Here is a 19,949-nt window from a genome sequence, read left to right as displayed (position 1 = left end):
CATTTCCTTCCCCCTCCCCTTGTTCCTCTGGCATTCAGTAGCAAGGTGAATAACATGCTGCTCTCTCTGTGCTCTGATCCAGGACATCGAGGAGACGATGAACACAGCACTGAACGAGCTCCGTGAGCTGGAGCGTCAGAGCTCGGCCAAACACGCCCCTGATGTCGTGTTGGACACCTTGGAGCAAATGAAAAACACCCCCACCCCTGCCACCTCAACAGAGTCGCTCAGCCCTCTCCACAGCGTTGTTTTGAGGAGCTCTGAGCCTCAGATTCGCCGTAGCACGAGTTCTTCCAGTGACACCATGAGTACTTTCAAGCCCATGGTGGCCCCTAGAATGGGAGTGCAGCTGAAACCTCCTGCTCTTAGGCCAAAACCTATTGTTCTTCCAAAAACAAATCCTAGCATAGGGCCTACTCCTCCTTCCCAGGGTCCAGCTGACAAATCTTGCACAATGTAGGCAGCTTAGCCACCCACAGTGCCCAGCTCGGGTGTGCTAGGGAAAGGGATAGATTAACAATAGAAGTCAGGGCTCCGTAACATCATTTGTTCATGTTTGTAACTAGAGAGGCTTTGTTTTTCAGTGTTTTTGAATGTATTGTCTGAAAGTAGCTACATTAACATGGGCATTTGTATTTTGTATGGTTTCGATTAAATGAAAAACTGGACAATTGTGCTTAGTTTTAAAAAACAAACATAGACTTGAAAACTTGATGCTGCACCATTTATAATAAAACCAACACAGATCACAAACAGCTTGCCACATTGTACCATACTTCACAGTCTTACTGTAGCTATATAATATAATACATAACAGATCCTGCACAAAACTAAGGGGTGGGAGGGGGTTCAGAGGACATGGAGCCTCTCATTTCTGGGTCACCAAACCAAATCTCAGGCAGGTTAGTAAGAACTGAAATTTAGCATGTGAGGATTAAGTGTCTGTGGAATGTCTAAGTCATCTCAGGCCACATTTCTTATTTAAGACACACCAAAAAAAATCACCAAATCCTCACAACTCATAATTGGCACCAAGTTTTAGCTTTCTTCTTGGCAGTCTCACTAGAGGCAAGTGCTGGATGGAGCTGGAGATCACATTGCTCTCACTAATACAAAGCAGCATTCCAGTACACAGCTAAGGCACGTCTCCAGGATAGTATCTAGAAGCTCCTTTGCTGCCCTCTGTAATAGTGTACCTTTTCCCATGAAGCTAGACCTTCATTCCCCGATACCACATTTTTTACAAAAGCTGAATTTGTTTGAAGTTCACAGAAGCCAGGTTCTGGGGAGTGTGTGAACCTGTTGGTCCATTAGGGAGCATGAGTGGCTATTAAGGGGATCAACTACACAGTAATTCAGAAAAGTATCCTATTGACTTTATTGCTCAGTGTCCAATTAAGGACGTGATTTGGGTTGCAATAGTCCGAGTTTCGAGCTGACCCAGCTGTCTTGACTGCCTTGCACAGTGCAAACACTCAGTTGTGCTGACAGCACAACTCTGAAGAGGGACTACCCCTTGCCAGTGGTGCAGGAGTCACTCACAGGACAGGCAGCTGAGTTTCTACTGCCTAAAGTTGACTAAAGTTTTCTGTAACCCCTTTCCTCTCCACTTCCCCTTTTTTTTAATAACAGAAACCAGTCCTTTCTTATGTCTGTGTGAGTGGCAACTGTCATCTTTGCTTAGCACTCGGTTGTTAAACTTTGTTAGGCATGAGCTAAACCTACAGCTGTTTTGCACATTGCAACAGTAAGCCATAATATTATTTCTGTGAACATATTCTCAAATATCCAATCCATAAAAGAAGTTTCAATGAATGACATTGGGGAAAAAATCACTTGTGATCCACCTACAGAAGTACAACTGACTGTAATTAAGATCTGTCTTTCCACATATTCTGTATGATCTCAGTTTTGGAAACCTTGAAGTTATACAACTCAGTATACATAAACAATTGAGTTTGGGAGGAGAAGAGTAGAGACAAAATTTGATAGACGTAATTGCTAGGGTGACAGGAGTCATTTCCTATTGTTTAGGAGCAATTTATTCCTGCTCTGGTTTACACCTTCTAGACAAGTGATGCAATGTGAAGCTCCAGATGGGAGAAATACCCCATGAACTGCCTCTGAGCCCCAAACTATTGCTGTATTTGCAAACGCTTTTCAATCCAGTCACAGACTTCACACACATCTAGATTAGAGGCAAAGTCTTAATCCACCACAGGGGGCTGTGCAGCATGGGTCAGCAAACCTCCATCCTTGTCAACTGTACTGCCTGGTCCTAATGCCAGGGCCAGAGCCCAAGCCAGGCCAGCTACAGCTGCAGACCAGTGCTGGTCTATAGGGTCTGCTCACTTGTCTGAGACCAGAGATATTTTCAAGTAGTTCCCCTGTTTACTAGACTCAGTGGAACAAAACTGGAATTTCAGCTTTCATTTACATATAGTTTATGTCTAGCATTTTAAAATTAACCCACCTGGCACAATTGAGATGGATACTTGTATCTTTAAATTGCATAGGGAATTTTGTATGTTTAAATAACTGTATTGGACTCCATAATGCTTTTATTAGAAATTGTTTAGCAAAAGAAAATATTAAAAACAGTGCATTTAGTGAATGCATCCACTTAGTGCATTCACACAGTTAATGTGTAGTTTGATGGTTATTATAGATACTTTAAAGCATAGTAAGTGGATATGTAACAGGAAAGACTGCTACATCTACAGGCATACTAAAGGGTAACTCCTGCACACCTAATCCAATCAGTATTGTCCTTTACTGTCAAGTTCGATGAATTGCAGTACTGGTAGCTTCCTGCTTGTTGACTGTTACCTACTTGTGTCAATGTACATCTGTAGTATGTACATGTGAAAGTGCCTTTAAATTTTAGAGGAGCTTTAGCTTTGCTCTTGTACTGTTGCATTTCCATTGCATCCTTTCCTGTTCATGTATGGCTGCATTCCCATTGCATTCCTTCCACTCTTGAAGATCAAATAAAAACATGGAAAATCCACAGTTCTGGAAGAGAAATGTACTGTTAATCTGTTGTGACAATGCACTTTTATGTATAGTACTGTACATTTTTGGCATGTACCATTACAAGCTTCAGTATACATTCAAGTTTGTTCCTCATAGTGTATCTTTATAATAAAGAAGATAGTTCTGTCTGTGTGTGTGTAGTTTTGCTGGGGAAACCACTGTATCTTCCAACATGGATTGACAATCTACTTCCCACATAAGGGAGCATCCAGCACACCAGCATCCCCCAGCTACCCACACCCGACACTGCACCAAGAGCTATCACCCTCTTGGCCTGAAGAAGCACTTGTTCCCGGAAAGTTCCTTGCCTAACTTATAAGTCCCTCTGTATCTGAAAACCCCTCACAGAGAGCCATCAGCTTCACATAGCTCTGCCTGAGCACCCATCAAGAGTAGTCAATTGTGCTCACACTGGCTGAGGAAATCCCCTGCCTCCCACTTGGCCAAACACTCTGCCACCCCATCTCCTGCTCCCCACAGGAAAAATGGGGTGAGGAAAATACTCCAGCTTACATATTTTTAAAAGAGAGTGAAAATAATTTTAAAAGGGACATTTCTTAAAATGGGGATATTTATTGGAACAAAAGAAGAGATGCTGTCAGGCTGGGAGGGACTGGGGGGAGTGCTACAGTTAAGAGTTATCTTCAATGACCTTATGCCTGAGAAATGGTGGCAATATACACCCTCTCAGCTGGCTCCAGGAACCAGGGGGGTCTCTGATTGTCAGGCTGATAGCTGCAGAGACATGTTCTGCCATACATGGATCAGATACCATCAAGGACAATTCCTGGGCTTGGACTACAGCTGCCCAAATAGGCTTGCCATGCTGCCCAATTTTGATGTTTAGGGGAGAAGAGCTATTTGGAAATGCATTCTCAATCCTTGATAGAAAAACCCCAAACCAGTTATCCCTGGTTGTTGTTGAGGACCACTATGTGCCTGAAGAAGACAAATGCCCCATTCCTGGAAGTGTTCCAGGCCAGGCTGGATGGAGCTTTAAGCAATCTGGTCTTAAGGTGGAAGGTGTGCCTGCCTATGGCAGGGGGTTGGAACTGGATGGTCTTTAAGGTGCCTTGCAACCCAAAGGAGTGGTGTGGGGGATGGGGCAGCAGCCACCCCGGCTGAGAGCAGGGCTGTCCTCTCCCTAAGAAAGCTGCTGTAATGTGACTGCTCATCAATCAGCCCATGTCAGCAGCCTTTGCACCACAGCGTCCAGCGACCTACTTCGGGCATTTCTTCTTGTCCCCTACTGCACAAAAGCTGACTAAGACACACAGGAAAGGACAGCAGAGGTCATTCTTCATTCAAGGTCCTACATTGCCCAGAAGATGCATAACCCACTTTCCACAGTCAGCTCATTCACTGGTGGGGGGAGGGACTTATGTGGTGGCTTTTAATCTGTTTTAAAATAAATGAGAAAACACAAGAAGAGGAGTCTCGTCCTATTTTATAACATGAAGTTTCAGTGTTGCACAGTGCTGACTTCCTAACTTCCTTCCAGCTTTTGTAGTGGAAAGAAGCCCAGCTCTCATGGGAGACAGCCAAAGCTTTTGGCAGGTGGTGGAGGAACTGCTGACTCTACTAGTGCTCTACTGCCCCAGCCTGCACGAACACCTCCTCAGACAGCATAAAGAAACCACGGAGGATCCACCCAGGTTTTAAGCTCTCCTTGGCAGGGGCACACAGTTTGTTTCTTACTCTGTGGCTCACATGGACTTACCCTGAGCAGAAGGATCTACAGTTGCTCTGTTGAGTCACTACTACCCTGTGGAGCAAGCCGTGACATTAGTCTGGATGGAATTGATACATGGGGAGCAACAGAAACGGGAAAAGTATTAACTCGAGATGGTACCAGATGAAGACACCATTCTTGTACATAGGAATATTGGTTTTGCCATGAACTTGCCTCTTGAGGGAAAAAAACTCCCACTATAATATTTGAAAGCCTAAACAGATCAACAATTTAGCATCCTAAAAACCAGTTAGCTGAACCAGCTCAATTATTGTTTGTAAAGAAACAAACAAACCCCTCATTCAGACATGCCACTGGAACTGCAGCTACTCCGTCTCTGCATTTTCCACTAGGGCATTTGCAGATCACACAGCTGGCAGCACCAGTCTCTGCCAGCACTCTGGCTCCAGCAGACCCAGCCAGAGCAAGTTTTTCCTGCTGGGAGCCCTTGTGGCTCACAGGTGTCACTCACTCTCCACCGCAGTGCTGCAGCTCACCTGGACTGCAGAAACCTTGGCTTCAACCCTGGGTCCTGCCACCCCCAGCCGTTTCCTGGCAGTCAGCCCCACTGGATACTCACCTCCCCCTGGCCCCAGCGGGGCTTCGGCCCTAGCACAGTGTTTTGGTTCCTCTCACCCAGCCGTCCCACTGATCAGCAAGGCTAAAAGCCGTGGAAAGGAAAACAGAAAATGGCAGGCCTTGGAGCAGCCCGCCTGATGCACCTTCCCCACCAGATGCAAGAAAAAAACTTGGCATGGCACTAAGCTGGAATCAAGAGAGAGAAGAGCTCTCTATTTCTTTACCTTCTTACACAGCGGGTACAGTGAGAGCTGACAGGCCCAAGGGCTGGAAGGAGACATGAACAATTTGATGCTGACTGAGAGATTAAATAGAATTAGATGAATGACTTGATCTGGGTCTGGCTGAATTGGACAGGCAGCAGGTTTTCTCTTACCTTTCTCAATATATATATGCAAATTAAAAATGCAGGAATATACTTTTTACTGTAACTCTGTGGTCAGCTGAGCCTCTGCCCCACAGCTGCACAAGTAGTGTGCCCCATGTCTGTCTCTTCTCCTGAGTAATGAGTGATAAGCCAAGAGGAAATGGCCTCAAGTCGAATCACAGGACGTTTAGATTGGATGTCAAGAAAAATTTCTTCACTGGAAGTTGTCAAACACAGAAAAAGGCTGCCCAGGGAAGTGGTTGAGTCACCATCCCTGGAGGTACTTAAAAGCCATATAGATGTGGCGCTTGTGGACATGGTTTGAGGGTGGACGTGGCAGTGCTGGATTGACAATTGGACTTGATGATCTGAAAATTCTTTTCCAACCTAAACAGTTCTATGATTCTATGATCCCCAGTTGTGTCACTGCCATCTAACAGCAGGGTCAGGCCACACTGGTCACTGCAGACACATGAGAGCAGCTTAGTGATTCATGGTTGGAGGCTGAGGATTTCCCTTTTTTTAATTAACAAACTGCATTGATGTTTTTTTCAAGTAGCATACTAATGGAATATGAATATTAATTACAAGGCAAAAAAAATTCAGCTGTAAAATATAGACAAGTTGCACTGTACAAAGGAGGTCAAACACTTGTGGGATCAAAATCAGTAACAGCTGCACTGAGTGCAGCACTGTGAATAAACCAAAACTAAACCCTGCCTGTTCTCATCTCTGTGAAGCACATTGATTCCTCCCTTAATATCTGCCATGTGCCTTTTCAGTAGTGTACACTGACATCTATAAAACCTGACCAACCAACGTAAAATAGTGATTTACATTTATTTGAATGAATTATGCTCCAGGAGGGACAAATCACTGAGTCCAGCACTCCTCTAGAGGTGAATGAGACACTCATTTAAATAGTCAGGCTTCTGGCAGTGAGTTTTTGATTGCAAAGAAATTGCATTAACATGGATGTTGGTACCAGAGTCATGAGTAGAGAATTTAAATGTGTTAAAGATGGAAAATGCCTAAAATCCTTCATGACTTCATCCTAGAATTGCTGAGTATCTTAAAAGAACTCACTGCAACATATATTTTAATTGGGTTTTTACCTGCCTACAATCTTTTCTGAGACAGACATTACAGTAGCACCCCAGCACCCCTGGCAAACAGCATCAAGGTGAATACAACAGTATTATCCATCAATACACACATTTAAGCTAAATTTCACCTGGACAGTTTTCTAAGCTATTTACTTTTTTTTTTTCCTGAAAGCTACTACAAGAATATGTCAAAAATTAATTTCAGACCTAATGTGGAGATCGTTTTTAAATTTGTCATACACATCACAAGGCTTATTTTATTATTAAATCAAAGTTATTCTGGACAAAATCAGTTTATGTACAATTTTACAGAGATAGAAATGTGGGTAATCTGGGGCTGCTAAATCACTTAGTAATTATAAAATCTCCTCTGTACCCTTCCCAAAATTACAAATCAAAACCAAATAAATATATATGTATGCATATATCATTTCTTGAAGGTATTAGACCAGGTACATTGCAAAATTCCTGCTGCATGTTTTATTTCTGATTAAGAAAACACAGTAATATGGTTTGTTTTGGAGGGGAGAAGCCCTCCATCCCTGGGCAGCATGTGGGGAACACTAGGCACCCTGACTGGAGGGGCCCCCATTTTCATACCCCCACAGGACCATCCTTCTCCTGCACCCCAGGCTGGCAGCACAGCAGGTTCTGCTCTGCTCTCTCCAACCAGACCCTGGGCTGTCACTGCACCTCAAGCCTTCAAAATTCTCCCAGTATTAAAAATTAATTTTGTCAAACCCTGGAAGTTCAAAGCTAATATAATTTCTTACATACTGTAGATCTAAATGCCATTTGTATTCACGTACATCCATGAGTTGTGCACATGAGTTGTGCATCTTCAGTGAAGCAGCAGCTGATTTACAAGCTTTTATGTAAAAACTTGAGTTTCTTCTGTACCTGTATTGTAATATTGGGTCTCTGCTTTGGCCTCTATAGAAACAACTTGATATTCTGCTTACATGCCATTGGTTTGTGTGTTTTCCATTTCAATGTTTTAATTTATTTCCTGCTTTATAGGCATACCAGCAGGCTCCAGCATTTCAACATGATTTCTGTGTGCACTACAGTTCCATCTCCAGTTCCAGGTACAATTATTATTACCTCAAAGCAAACTCAATGTTTTTAGAGATCTATTTGTAACACTAGTCATAGAATAATTCAGTTATGCTTAATGTACCTCTCAATTCTTAGTTAATAAAATCAATGGGAAGGCAGTTCCTGAAGATAATTTAACTTTTCCCAATGTTTCCTTTTCTTGGTGAAAAAAACAAAGAGTTTTGCTTGTGCCTTACAAATTTAGCAGAACCTGCTCCAGATACCAGCTATGGAAGGAGCCTGTTTGAGGGTGCCAGTGCAGCACTACCCTGGTCCCTGCACTGCAAACTCCAGGGTCACCTCATCACAACATCAGTGGGACATTTTTCCCTCTGCTAACCTGAATGAGACTAAGCATGAGAGCATTCAAATCTATACAATTCTTCTAATACACCCTGAATCCCATGTGTCATGGTCAAAGTAAAGCAGCACTCAAATGCAGTAGGAGACAGAACATACCTTGCTCTCTTGGAGGAGGACTGGAGGTAAATATGTCACCTGTGCCATCCCTACAAGGCTACTGAGTGTCACACATCATCCCTGAGGCTCTTTGCCCTCTGTGGATCAGTTTCCCCACTGCATCCACTTTTCAAAGCGCTAGAAACAGTCATGTCTCCTCTGACTAAAGGAAGGATTCCAGTATCAAATGAAACACATCAGGCAGGGGAAAAAAAACACTTGTATGTGGCAGAAACGCTAGTAGAATTACTAATGCTGGTAGAATTAGGTGCTGCAATTCTGCAAAAGGAAATACAAATCACTTTGAGGTTATGCTTATGTGCAGGAATATTTTCCAGTGTCGCCTGCAGTACTCTGAATAAGAGTGAGAGATAATCAGGTTTGTCCATAACTATCTCTGTCGAGATAGTGCTGAAGTGGGACAGGTGCTCTTCTCTCCAGGGCTTTTGTAATTCACTCCTGTCTCTGGGAAATGCTGCCCAGCACCTCTGGTGTCCAACTCCACTGCGGGCAGGGTTTGACAAGGTCAGGACAGAGTCAGGACACCTTAGTGTGAGGTGCTCTTAAACAGGGCAGAAGATGATTCTGTGCTGGAGTGGCAAAAATATGGGACAACAGATTCAGGCAGAGAGGCAATGAGCTGGGTCTCATGTACCCAGGTGTTGGGAGATATTTTGCTGCAGGGTATCCTCACTGCCACGACAAGGTGTGCAGGGAAAGGAAGCAGTTGGGCCTGGGGGAAGTTTCAGATGTTTCAACACTTAGAAGACTGGGGAGGAAGAAAAAAGGTCACTGTAATTCAAGTGAAAAGTGACGCTTAAATTCCTGTCAAGCTTCCTATCCACCACAAGTCATTTTGTGTCCCCTGTCATGTTGCTGAAGGCACGAGTGGCAGCCCACGCTGAGCTGGCCACTGAGGCTGTGCAAGGAGCGTGGATCATGCAGGAGGTGAGACACTAGGCACGGACAGGCAATGAAAGGCACCACCAGATTTTGTGCCTACACACCGATCTGATACAATTCTGTCTCTAGAATGATTGTTTGTAAAACTGTCCAGTTTAATCCAAAGCAGAAAGTACTTTGAAAACTTCATTCCCCTTCATGTATTGTTGCACGCACCGCTCAGAGTATGAAATATAAAACAATTTATTTTAAGCTCTAGCTTGTACCTCAGGGTAACTGAATATTAAAAATTCATGGTTCCGTTCATAACAGTTTCTTGTAATTTGTGTGGGTTTTCCATGGGGTTTACCTTTTAAGGGGAGCTGAATGCACATCTCATGGTGGGAGCATTGGCATTTGGCCTCGAGCAAAATCCCAGTCCCCAGCAAGTTAACCTATACAGGAACATAAGACTTATTCTATTGGCTTGTACTGCAAAATATACTGTCTGAATTTTTTAAAGGAAAAATCCTCCAAGAGGCCTAAACCAAACTATCCAACAGCCCTTGAGTAGCTTCTGTTTAAATCTGACTATTTTATGAGTGACATGCTCTCTTCCAGATCCAAACACCAAACCAGAAAGTCCTGCTGTCTTTTAAGAGAGTCAAGAGTTAAATTCAACTGCATCTCTCATTTCTATTCTCATGTATAGGATATTAACTCTACATTTCATCTTAGTGAAGTATTGAAGTAGCAAAGTATTGTATACCTAAGTTATAAATATAAAAAGCTTGGACTGTAAAGATATCATACAGAATATAAGTTTAAGAAATCAAAAAGTCAACCACAAACTGAGAAAAATGTTATTTCTTGCACAGCTGAACACCTCATTAATACAAGACAAACCAAAGCAAAGCAGCACAGAGAGGAAACAAAGCCAGCTTTAATAGGATTTCCCCTTTCAAAGCAAATTCTGCAAGCTTAAATATATTTTCCATAATAAAAATGGACAAAAGAACCTCTGTAACTTCTTCATAAAGAAATATTTTATTGAAATGCTTTGCTGCATTTTTCATGCTTATAGGATAAATGCATTTCATTGTAAAATCTTATATAAAACAACTCTGCTTTAACATAAGAAAAATTCTGTTTTGTTTGATTGTTTTGCTCTTTTTGGAATGAAACATTGCTGTGAAGTACGTCTTCGGGAAATAGCCTGAGCTTCACAAAGTAACATTTCCTGATGGCACAATGACTTACTAGAAAATTCCAGGTCAGTTCTGGCAAACAGCTTTGGGATGTCTCAGCTCCCTCAGCAGAGAAAGCCCCAAGGGCACACAGAGAAAACTCAAAGTACAAGTCAGGGTGCTGGGGACCAAATACTGCTATTAAAATAGTAATACTTAAGAATGCAAAGGAAAAGTTGTCAGACTAAGAAGTTCTATTTGAGAGAGACAGATGAAAAATTTAGTAGCCTTGTGTTTTATTTAAGGAGTTCAGCTCAGCAATCTGAGGACACTGAAACCCTACTGCTCTTCCTCCCTCTAGCAGTACATGCTGCCCATGGCTTAGCAGGACCCAAGGAGGAGTTCAGGTATATTTATAAGTTATATAATTTGAGGTTTTCCTAACACCCTTATAAGTGGCAAGTCTTTCCCCATACTTACGAGTCTCAGCTCTTACCTACCTAAAGATCCTTCCTATGCATTTCCTTCAGTTGTGAGCACCACAGGAAGGGATGGGAATTTGCCACCTTTTAAACTCCATCTGTTAATCATTTATGGTTTGAAAATATCCTGCAGCCACTGACTTTTCAGAAATTTTATCTTTTTGAGACTCCTTCCTTTTAAATGTACCTGATAACATCAAGTATCCTTTGATGAGATTTTAGAGTGTTTTATAGAGAAATAATCCCCCTCTTTTTTTTAAGAAACCACTTGATTAAACTGCTACATCATTTTTCATTTCTCCCACTTGTTGTGCAACCAACTACTTCTGGATCTCTACAAGGACAAAATCAATACCTCTTGGTTTCTGTTTCCAGTCTCCATTACACACACATATGAACACACACATGCAAACAGGTTTCACACCTCTGTCCCAAATCTGGAAGATGGGTGTTTCCCACTCCCAAGGCTTTTGCAAATTTCCCTAATACCTTTCCTAAGCTGACAGACCCACCAAACAGGGATAACATTCCTCAAGTATTTTATGAATATATATGTATTTTCATATTTGGGAAGACTAAAGGGGACAATATCCCATATTGAAATCATCTTTGATGCAAATGCATGTGCTTTCCACCATCAAAATCCATTCATGAACATCCCTGTTTCCTTCACATGGATGCCAACTTCTCCTCCCTCCTGGACTTTGCATTTTAACAAGCAGTATTCTGCAGTCCATTCATGGCAGAGCATCAAGAGCCTATCATCTCTTGTTTGCCTTTGTTCAAAGAAGGAAAAAGGGTGGGCCACACTAGGCCAATTTCTTTTGGTAGTTCTTTGTAGCGTGCTGCAACATCTCATTAACACTCCCTGACATGTAAAGAAGCAGTTAATGTACATCAGAGGAGTTTCACTTCTGTTTAAAATTGTCTCTACTAAATTACTAACTGCAATAGTTTGTATTGTAAACATCTTTTAAAAATCTCTAGGACAACCATTCCCTCATCAGAACTTCCTATTAAAATATTTCAGCAGTATTCCTTATGGCAAGAGAACAAATTTCTGAACCAATGCTGTCCATGTAAATGAACACTTTCCCCAAAGACAAAGGGTTTAACAGTATGTAGTAGAGTTAGTTTAACATCACTGAAAAGTTTCCTCAGAGCTCATAAAACCCAAATTTACTCATTAGTGGACTTGCACGTCCTCTAATCTTGTGAGCAGTCTCTAGTTGTGTGACTTCCAATAGTATCCTTCATCTCATCGAGCTTCAAAGTTTTTCAGCAGCTGAACACATTTAAATCCACCTCTCTCAAAATACAGTGACAGAAACTATGTCTTTTACTTGGGAGAAAGACGGGTGGGAGCAATCAACAAGTCTGGGCATAAATCTTCTAATCTGTATCAGTGTAATGCAAGAGTCACTCATGATTTCAGAAGCCAGTTTTTTTTTATCATCAGAAAGACTGATAAGGTAGAAAAAAATCACACTTTGGTGTGAGATTCTTGAGATCACTTGCCAAAAATCATATACAGTATTATACCTGCAGAACAATAGCACAGCTTACAAATCTTTATGCACTGGCATCATCCAATCTGGGACACAGCTGCACTGACATCACAGTTTATGCCTGACTAGATATCCAAATAAAGATCCTATGAAGTCTTTCATACTTCATTTATTTGTAATTGCCCCATGACTACATACTTGCATTAACCCAAACAAAAGTAAACTGAGTAGACCCTAGTAGATAGCAGGGACTATCTGAAGAGGCTTTGAAAGGCTTCCAGAGCTGATGCAGCATCAGGAGAATAGGATGGGCACTGCACCCCCCTCCTTTATGATTATTTTTTAGTGTCAATGGGACAACCCAAGGACACACTGGATTTAAGTCCAGTATTTGAAAGATTCAAGTGAGCAAAAACCTGGAATATTTTGTATGAAAAGGAAACAAATGGTAGTACAATAAGATGATACAACAGAGCACACTTGCCCGAATTTTAATGAGATGGAACAACATTTTCCCAATATTTTACACAGCTCCTTGTAAAACTAATGGCTCTGAGAAGCCTAATAAGTTGATCAAGGAGGGCTGCACCAGGTCCATGTAGCTCTGTACCTAATCAACAACAGGGACTCTTAGATATATCAAGGGTATTTTGGAAAACCAGAACCAGCATGCAGAGGTAGCTCAATAACGTGTACCTTAGAGTCTACTTCACTGAGATGCCTCACTCTCTTTTTTCTTTGGTTTTTTAGGGGTTTGTTGTTGTTGTTGTTTTCTTTTTCTTAAATTAGTACATGGAAACCACACAACTCAGTGAATTTCTGAAAATTTGGTTATTTGGGTTAAGGAGTTTAACATCATTTACTGGAGTAACTATAAAGATCCAAACAAGGGGAAAAAGAAAAAAAACCAAACCCTGGCTTCCATAGATGTCAACAGTGGTGCTGTAAGAGTTGGATTTTGCTTAGAGGAACTAGAACAAGTACTCCAGGACATATAGCCAGTGGTGCTCCTCATGTCAGTGGACTGCTGAAGCACACAGTAATCACAGTAAGCTTTTTAAAGAAAAAAGGACTTAAGACATACCTGTGATTACTTTCATAAATCCAAAGTGACACAGCTTCCAGCATAGCCTAGATTCCTACCCAGCACTATACAGGTCCAAATCCCAAGATGCTTCTGAGCTAATACTGTTCCAATGCTCCGTGGCAGTTAATACAGTTCTGCTGGCACACCCAAAACTTACCTGCAAAAAAGCACAGGACAAAATGAAATTGGAGACACTTATGAAATATTGGTGAAAATTAGGTTATACAACCCAAATTCCTATTCTCCCTTTCCTAGACTTCCTGGTACTTACAGAAACTTAAGAAACTTACATGGGGTGAAGGATTTAGGGATTTTTAATAGTAGCTAATGAACAGAATATTATGTTCTTTTAAAATAGACATCATCCTGAGTCAAGTTGAATGCATTTTTATCCTTACAAAATCAAATTGCTGAATGTGCTCTGCAGTCTAGGAGGTTGCTTTCTTGCACAACTGCAGAAACACAGATGATAAGTATGCTTTTGGTTCCTACAGGGGTAAAATAGGCATTACACCCGATCTCCTAAAGAAAGAACATTGAAAGCAATATAATTTACATACAGTGCACTGGTCCCGTTGATCACCTATAAGAAAAAGGCCCTGACAAGGAGGAATTCATGCCTAGCTCATGAGTAAGGGAAAAAGACAGTGTATTGCTCTTAAAGCCCAAGGAGTAAGAGAAAGCAAAGGCAATTAAATAAAACTGCAAAAATTATGCATTTCCAAGGCAGAATATACATTTTTTTCTGTCTTAAATGGGAGTATTTGAAGCAAATCAGTTTAAAATTACTTTTCTCAAATGGGTGCCTAATCCCCAGTTGAGTTGTGTCATTGGCAGACACAGAGGTGAAGAGCACACACAGAATGTTAGGAACAGCCCCACTGCCAGAACTATGTTTTATTAACACATATTGTATAATGATAGTGCACATAATTAGATTTGGCTTAGCAATTTATGGCTTGTTAGAGTGTTCTTAACTTTATAAATGTGAAAGAAAAATGTAGCATCAGGACATGGAAAACCAGGTAATGACACTGGAAGGGCATGTTCACTGACTGCAGCAGGTGGAAGTGTTTTTGTGCATATGAGGTGAATGGTTCAGAGCCTCCCAGAATGGCATCCATCACCTTCCTGGAGGAACGTGATAAAAAATTCTGTTCCATCACCATGGCAACTCATGCCACACCATTGCTATAGTAACTGGCTGAACAATATTAGTTTTTAACCACACACTCAGTGGCCAGCCTGCAAATGAGGAGGAGCCATGAGGGCACTTAGCTCTGCTCTGCTGCTGCTCCCACCCCAACCTGTCTTTTTGCAGTGTAATCCAACCTCCTTCCATGTTTCCCCAGCCCCACACTGTCAGCCAAGCTCCCCACTACTGCCAGCTCTCCAAACCCAAGTCTATCTCATCATCAGAGCACTAATATCATGTATTTTACTGTTAGATTTGTGGTTTCCCCCCACTCCGATTTATCAAGCTAAGATTAAATGCAAGGAGGAAATTTAATTTTCCCAGTGATTCATTGAAAATCTGTTCTATTAATCCAGCACACCACAGGGTGGCTTTGCATGCTGCGTTTGCATCCTACGCACACAGTCTCAGTATCAGTTCGAAAGCCCCCAAAGAGCCAGGATTTCAACATTGTCATAGTGCAGGAATGCATTTACTGCACCACCAAATCCTATGTGATCATCATTTTAATACTCCAGCACAGGTTGCAACGCTGCCCCGGGCAGCATAGTTGTTGTGTGCAGTGATGTAAAACAGCAGCAGGGAAGCACACATTAATGCTTCTCAGATCACATCAAAGCCCAAAGGGCTGTGGTTAGACAATGCCTTACACCCAGCTACCTTCCAAAACCAAAGAAGGAAAAATAAATACAATAATTACTGGGGTTTGACCCAGTCTGGGGGCAGAGGATGAAGCACAAGCTCGGCTGTCATCACAAAAGGATGCAACAGGTTGGGAGGAGTTTGTTCCTGTCTGGGGAGACCATCCCCACCTGACCCCTAGGCACAGCAAGCCCACACCCCCAGGTGCTGTAGGTGGATCAATTATGCCGAGAGAGCCATGAAATTGGCTTGCTCTCCACTTGCAGGACAGATGGGAGAAGAGAAGGTCCTGCTGGCTTCTCCTTTGACCCTTGTGTTCCTTCCAATTTCCCTCCTCCTCTGCCTCCTGCAGGTTCTCTTTAGGGCTGGTGCAAGCACTTGACCACTGCCCTCGTGCCCAAGCACAAACCCATCTTGTCGGGCTTGTGAAAGGTATCTGCCCATGGAAGGGGCTTGGAACCAGATGATCTTTAATGTCCCTCCCAGTCCAAAATCCCAAACCATTCTGTGATTTTATGACAACCCAAAGAAGCACAAGGACATGGGGCCCCAGAGCCTGAGCCACCCAACCCCTGCATTGCCCCGTCCCTGCCCCTCAGCCTCCACTGCCTAGTGGTCTGGCCATACTTCAGCTGGGAAAATACAACTATTTATCAGATGTATATGGTGATACATATACACATACAGCACTCCATACACACACACATATATACACACACTGATATGATGTATATATTTATACTTACATACCACAGTAGCTCTTCCCATAGAAGACTGTCAAAATCCTATTACTTTGCATTAGGCTTGAACTCTAGCCTGATGCTCCCTATGAGGCTTTTAACAGATCATATTGCACAGCCTTGGTAAACAATTTTTTTTTTCATTTTTTCACTGTCTAAGAAGAAAAAAAAAAAAAAGAAAGATCCTACTCCATCTTTTCTAAACTGGAATGCAAGTTTAAGTGAATGGGTAGTTTTTAAGAGAAAAAAAAATCATAAAAGCTTTTTTACAGCTTTTTTTGGCAATTGATAAAAAAGTTTCTTGCAGAGAAGATGAAACATCATTTTAGTATTCATATATACGTTAAGATATGAAACTAGACACCTGCTATTGCTGTTTACAGCTAAAATAGAACACAAATCACTCTATGAGGAAAAGAGCCAGCAAGACTCAAATCTGACTAGAATAGTAAAATCTATCCCATGTTTATAAATGTGTGGAAGGAGAGTATAAATTATTTTATTCTGGAAAGAGATTCCTAATTACTTTTTTCTTTTTGTAATAATACTACCCTCTAGTGGCACTTCTTCTGCTTTACTGAAGCAAAAATGTGGTTTAACATATCAATCATATGCATTAAGAAATGGTACAAAAATTGCAAATAGGAATCTATTGACCTGCACTGAATTTCAAGCCCACACTCTGCAGTCACTGAATCTCCACAGCTTTGGAAAAAGCTGTATCTGGCTCATTTCAAACATAGCTTATAAAACTAAGTGCTTAAGAAAATGCTACCATGAAAAGCATAAAATAATAAAGTCCCTTTAATACACATTTGCAGACTAACATTCCAGATAGATGAATTCCTCAGTGTTTGATGAGTAAATTATACTCTGAAGTATGAGCCTTATAGTTTCAATCTATTATTATCTTAGGCCCCTGAAGATATTTTCCTTGACAGCTTTAAAGGTAGATGTAGCAAGAGGTTGTAACTGCTCCATCTCTTGACTTGCACAACCTTTTTGAACATAGTAAAATTCATCAATAAGGTGGTGGTGGGATTTTTTAACTGCTCTCTGACAATATCAGATGATTCAGATCAGAATGAGCGATTCCTAACTTAGAAGCCATTGTTTTAACAAATCAGTCCTAAACAGAGGTGGGTCTGAGGCACCCAAAGCATATTTACATATTGAGAGCCTTACATTTTCTGGGATAAGGACTTGGGATACCATTTCAGTCTACAGGGATAGCAAGAAAAATTGGGTAGTGACACAAATCCCACAAGGTTGGAGCAAGATTTATACCCATTTATTTTTATACTTGATAGAGAATAACACACGACTTCAGAAATTTGCCTCCTGGTTTTCTTGCTGCAAGGTACAGTCAGCAGGTCAGCCAGCTTAAGGCAACTCCTGTGCTGGGAAAACTCAGTGTACAAAATTTTGAAGTCCTGCAAGCAAAGCCAGGCTTAGCATGTAACTTCATTGTGGAAATGGCTGAGTGGCTATACCCAATTCTATTGAATTTGCAAGCAAAACTGTAGATAAATTGTGTAGGAGGGTGAGGTGGAGACTTGATACCTTGCACTAATTCCCTCCTTCTATAACAATAAATAAGGATCAGGTTTTTCCCAAAAAGCTATTATCCAATGACACTTGAAAGTAACTTGCTCTTGCTCTTTCTAGACAGGGATTCATGATGGGAAAGGAAAGGCAGTTTTTATTTGGCTTACACATCTTGCTTTCAGCAGAGCTCCAGGCACTTTACTCAGAGATGAGCTCTACACCTAGAATGGGACTTAATCTGTCAACTTTTCAAAATAGTTTGGGCAGATTTGCATCATGGGATTAAAAGCAAAAAGCTAAACATGTTAGTACTCCCAATCTCTCACCCCATTCCCCCTGACAAGTGCTGGCATCTCTTAGACTGCTGGAGGCAAAAGCAGCCTCAGCTCTCCCACTACAAGTGTAAATGCAGAACCCTCACATGAAAGGCATGGTATTATAACCCAAGTTTTCCCTCTTCAAGTGTTGTCTTCCTAGACTTTTATCTCTAGGTGATAGGGACGTCTCAGGCAGTCATAGGCAGTCCTTGGTGAAGCATCACTCCCAGTCCCTGAAGAACCAGATCCAGTAACTGCACTGGGAGAACCTGTAGCTTCAGGCTGCAGCAGCCACTGCTGACCTGCTGAAAGTGGGGTGGCCCTTTGGCTACTGTTCAGTGTTCACAGTGATGGCTGTGAACCAGTTCTGGGCTGCACCTACCCAGAAAGCAGATGAGCTTCTCCTCTTCAGACAATTTAACCTCTCCTCCCCCATTTGCCAAGAGAATTATCCAGGGCCAAGGACAAGAAGCTTATTCCTCACCTGAGAAAGCAGAGGAAATACCTGGAGGCTTTGCTGATTATCTGCATAAGCACACAGAAGAGGGAGAAGTTGACTTGAATTCCCCTGGTCAAAGCCAGCATTGATATTGGGTATGACATTTTACTAAATACGTGTTTAAGAGACCATTAGGCTGTTCCATACTGTGGGAGGCAATTCCTTCTGCCTGGGTTCCCTGAGAGAACTAACTCCAAGACAAAATCAAAGGCTGGGAATTCACTGTAATGGGGGCACCCCCAGCCTAACCTCAGCATCTCTCATTGGCCCTCATTTTGCCAAGGATCACATCATCTTACAATTCTTGGTTCAAGGTTGTGCATCCCAGTACAGGACCATGGTGACTTTGGCTCCTTATGGCTCTGATCTGAGGAATCCAACACGCATGCACTAAAAAGCCTCTCAATGCCTTTACAGCAAATGATGCATACATCAGAGCCAAAAACTTAGTGCCACTAAATATTTTATCAGCAGTGAGCTGCACAAATGAAGCACAGCATTTCACTGCTCTAAAGCTTCCGATGTTAGCTTGTAGCATTGTAGCAGCATATCCCAGCTAATAACAGGATACCACAAAGCTTTTCTTAATCATCTGCCCAAAATCAGCTGCTTTGCCAAGACTGCTGGTACCTAAAGATGGAACACCACCCTTCTAGAAAGGCTATACCTATTTTATAGTAGTCACATAAATCAAGCAGCTGCAACTACAGGTGGGGTCTAGCACAGCTTTTTCAGCACATAAAATTTATATAGATTCCTGTGAAATTAGGCCAGCAATGCAGAGAGGCCAACAAATATCTTCTGCTCATGGTCCATCTGCAATGCCGCCCTCTGTGTCTCTTTTCTCCCTGCCTGTCTTTCCCAGAGCTGTCCTCTGCCCTAGCCCATCTTGTAGTGACTTGTCTCCCCTTCTCTTGCGTTTTGCTCTTCTTGCCACTGCCCTGTGCAGCTGGGGCAAAGCCAGGCCCCAACTGCAAGGTGGAGAACTCTGCTACTCTACCACAAACCCAGAGACTGTAACACCAGGTTGAAAGTTAAGAGGGAACTGTACTCAAGCAGGCAGACTCCCCCAGAAAAGCTCCATAGCAATGACCAAAATAAGTCAGGCCATGTATTGAGTGCATGCGTACACCAGAGAGGGAAAGAAGCAGTTCCTAGAGAAAATTATTGAGTACTTACAGCAATTTCATGGCAAAAACCTGTTACCTCTATCCTCCAAAGGAGACTTCATGTTTAAACCAGTCCTTTGCTAACATTAAATCAGAGTCCAGTTCCATCTTGCATTTGACCTCTATATTGTTTTTGCCAGGTCTAATAATTTGACAGTATAATGCAAAGCATTATATTATCGCTGTATTTCATCAGCATTCTAATTTCCAGAGCCTCTTCTGCTTTTCCCAATAAACAGCTCCCACCTTTGCACTATTACAGCCCAAAGGCCATCCCTGCTGTGCCACTCAATAGTTGTTCCTGTGGGCACAACAC

The 19,949-nt window shown here is 42.0% G+C and overlaps 2 protein-coding genes across 7 annotated transcripts in view; one reads left to right on the top strand and one right to left on the bottom strand.

Moving 5' to 3' along the window:
* The window catches only part of SRGAP1 (SLIT-ROBO Rho GTPase activating protein 1), a 145,369-nt gene extending 142,205 nt beyond the window's left edge, over positions 1-3,164 (top strand). For all 3 annotated transcript variants that reach the window (XM_014888581.2, XM_014888580.2, XM_088165657.1), the window contains exon 22: positions 83-3,164. In XM_014888581.2, the coding sequence (XP_014744067.1) occupies positions 83-460 (378 nt within the window). In that variant the 3' untranslated portion in view covers positions 461-3,164. The remainder of the gene's footprint in view (positions 1-82) is intronic.
* Positions 1-19,949, bottom strand: part of KICS2 (KICSTOR subunit 2) — a 39,642-nt gene that overhangs the window by 7,561 nt on the left and 12,132 nt on the right. The window contains exon 4 of one of the 4 annotated variants that reach the window (XR_015803996.1): positions 13,521-13,680. The exons of 2 other annotated variants lie outside the window; for them this stretch is intronic. Coding sequence is in view for 1 of the 2 variants with exons in the window: in XM_088165662.1 (XP_088021788.1) it covers positions 13,677-13,680 (4 nt within the window). In the remaining variant the exon portion in view is untranslated. Of the gene's footprint in view, positions 1-13,519; positions 13,681-19,949 lie in introns of those variants that run through there. One more of the 4 variants, XM_088165662.1, reaches the window with a different exon arrangement.

The sequence above is a fragment of the Sturnus vulgaris genome, chromosome 5 (genome assembly GCF_052056855.1).
Source record: "Sturnus vulgaris isolate bStuVul1 chromosome 5, bStuVul1.hap1, whole genome shotgun sequence".
Lineage (NCBI taxonomy): Eukaryota > Metazoa > Chordata > Aves > Passeriformes > Sturnidae > Sturnus > Sturnus vulgaris.
The sequence above is the reverse complement of the archived record's forward strand: the minus strand, read 5'-3'. Positions and strand labels throughout refer to the sequence as shown.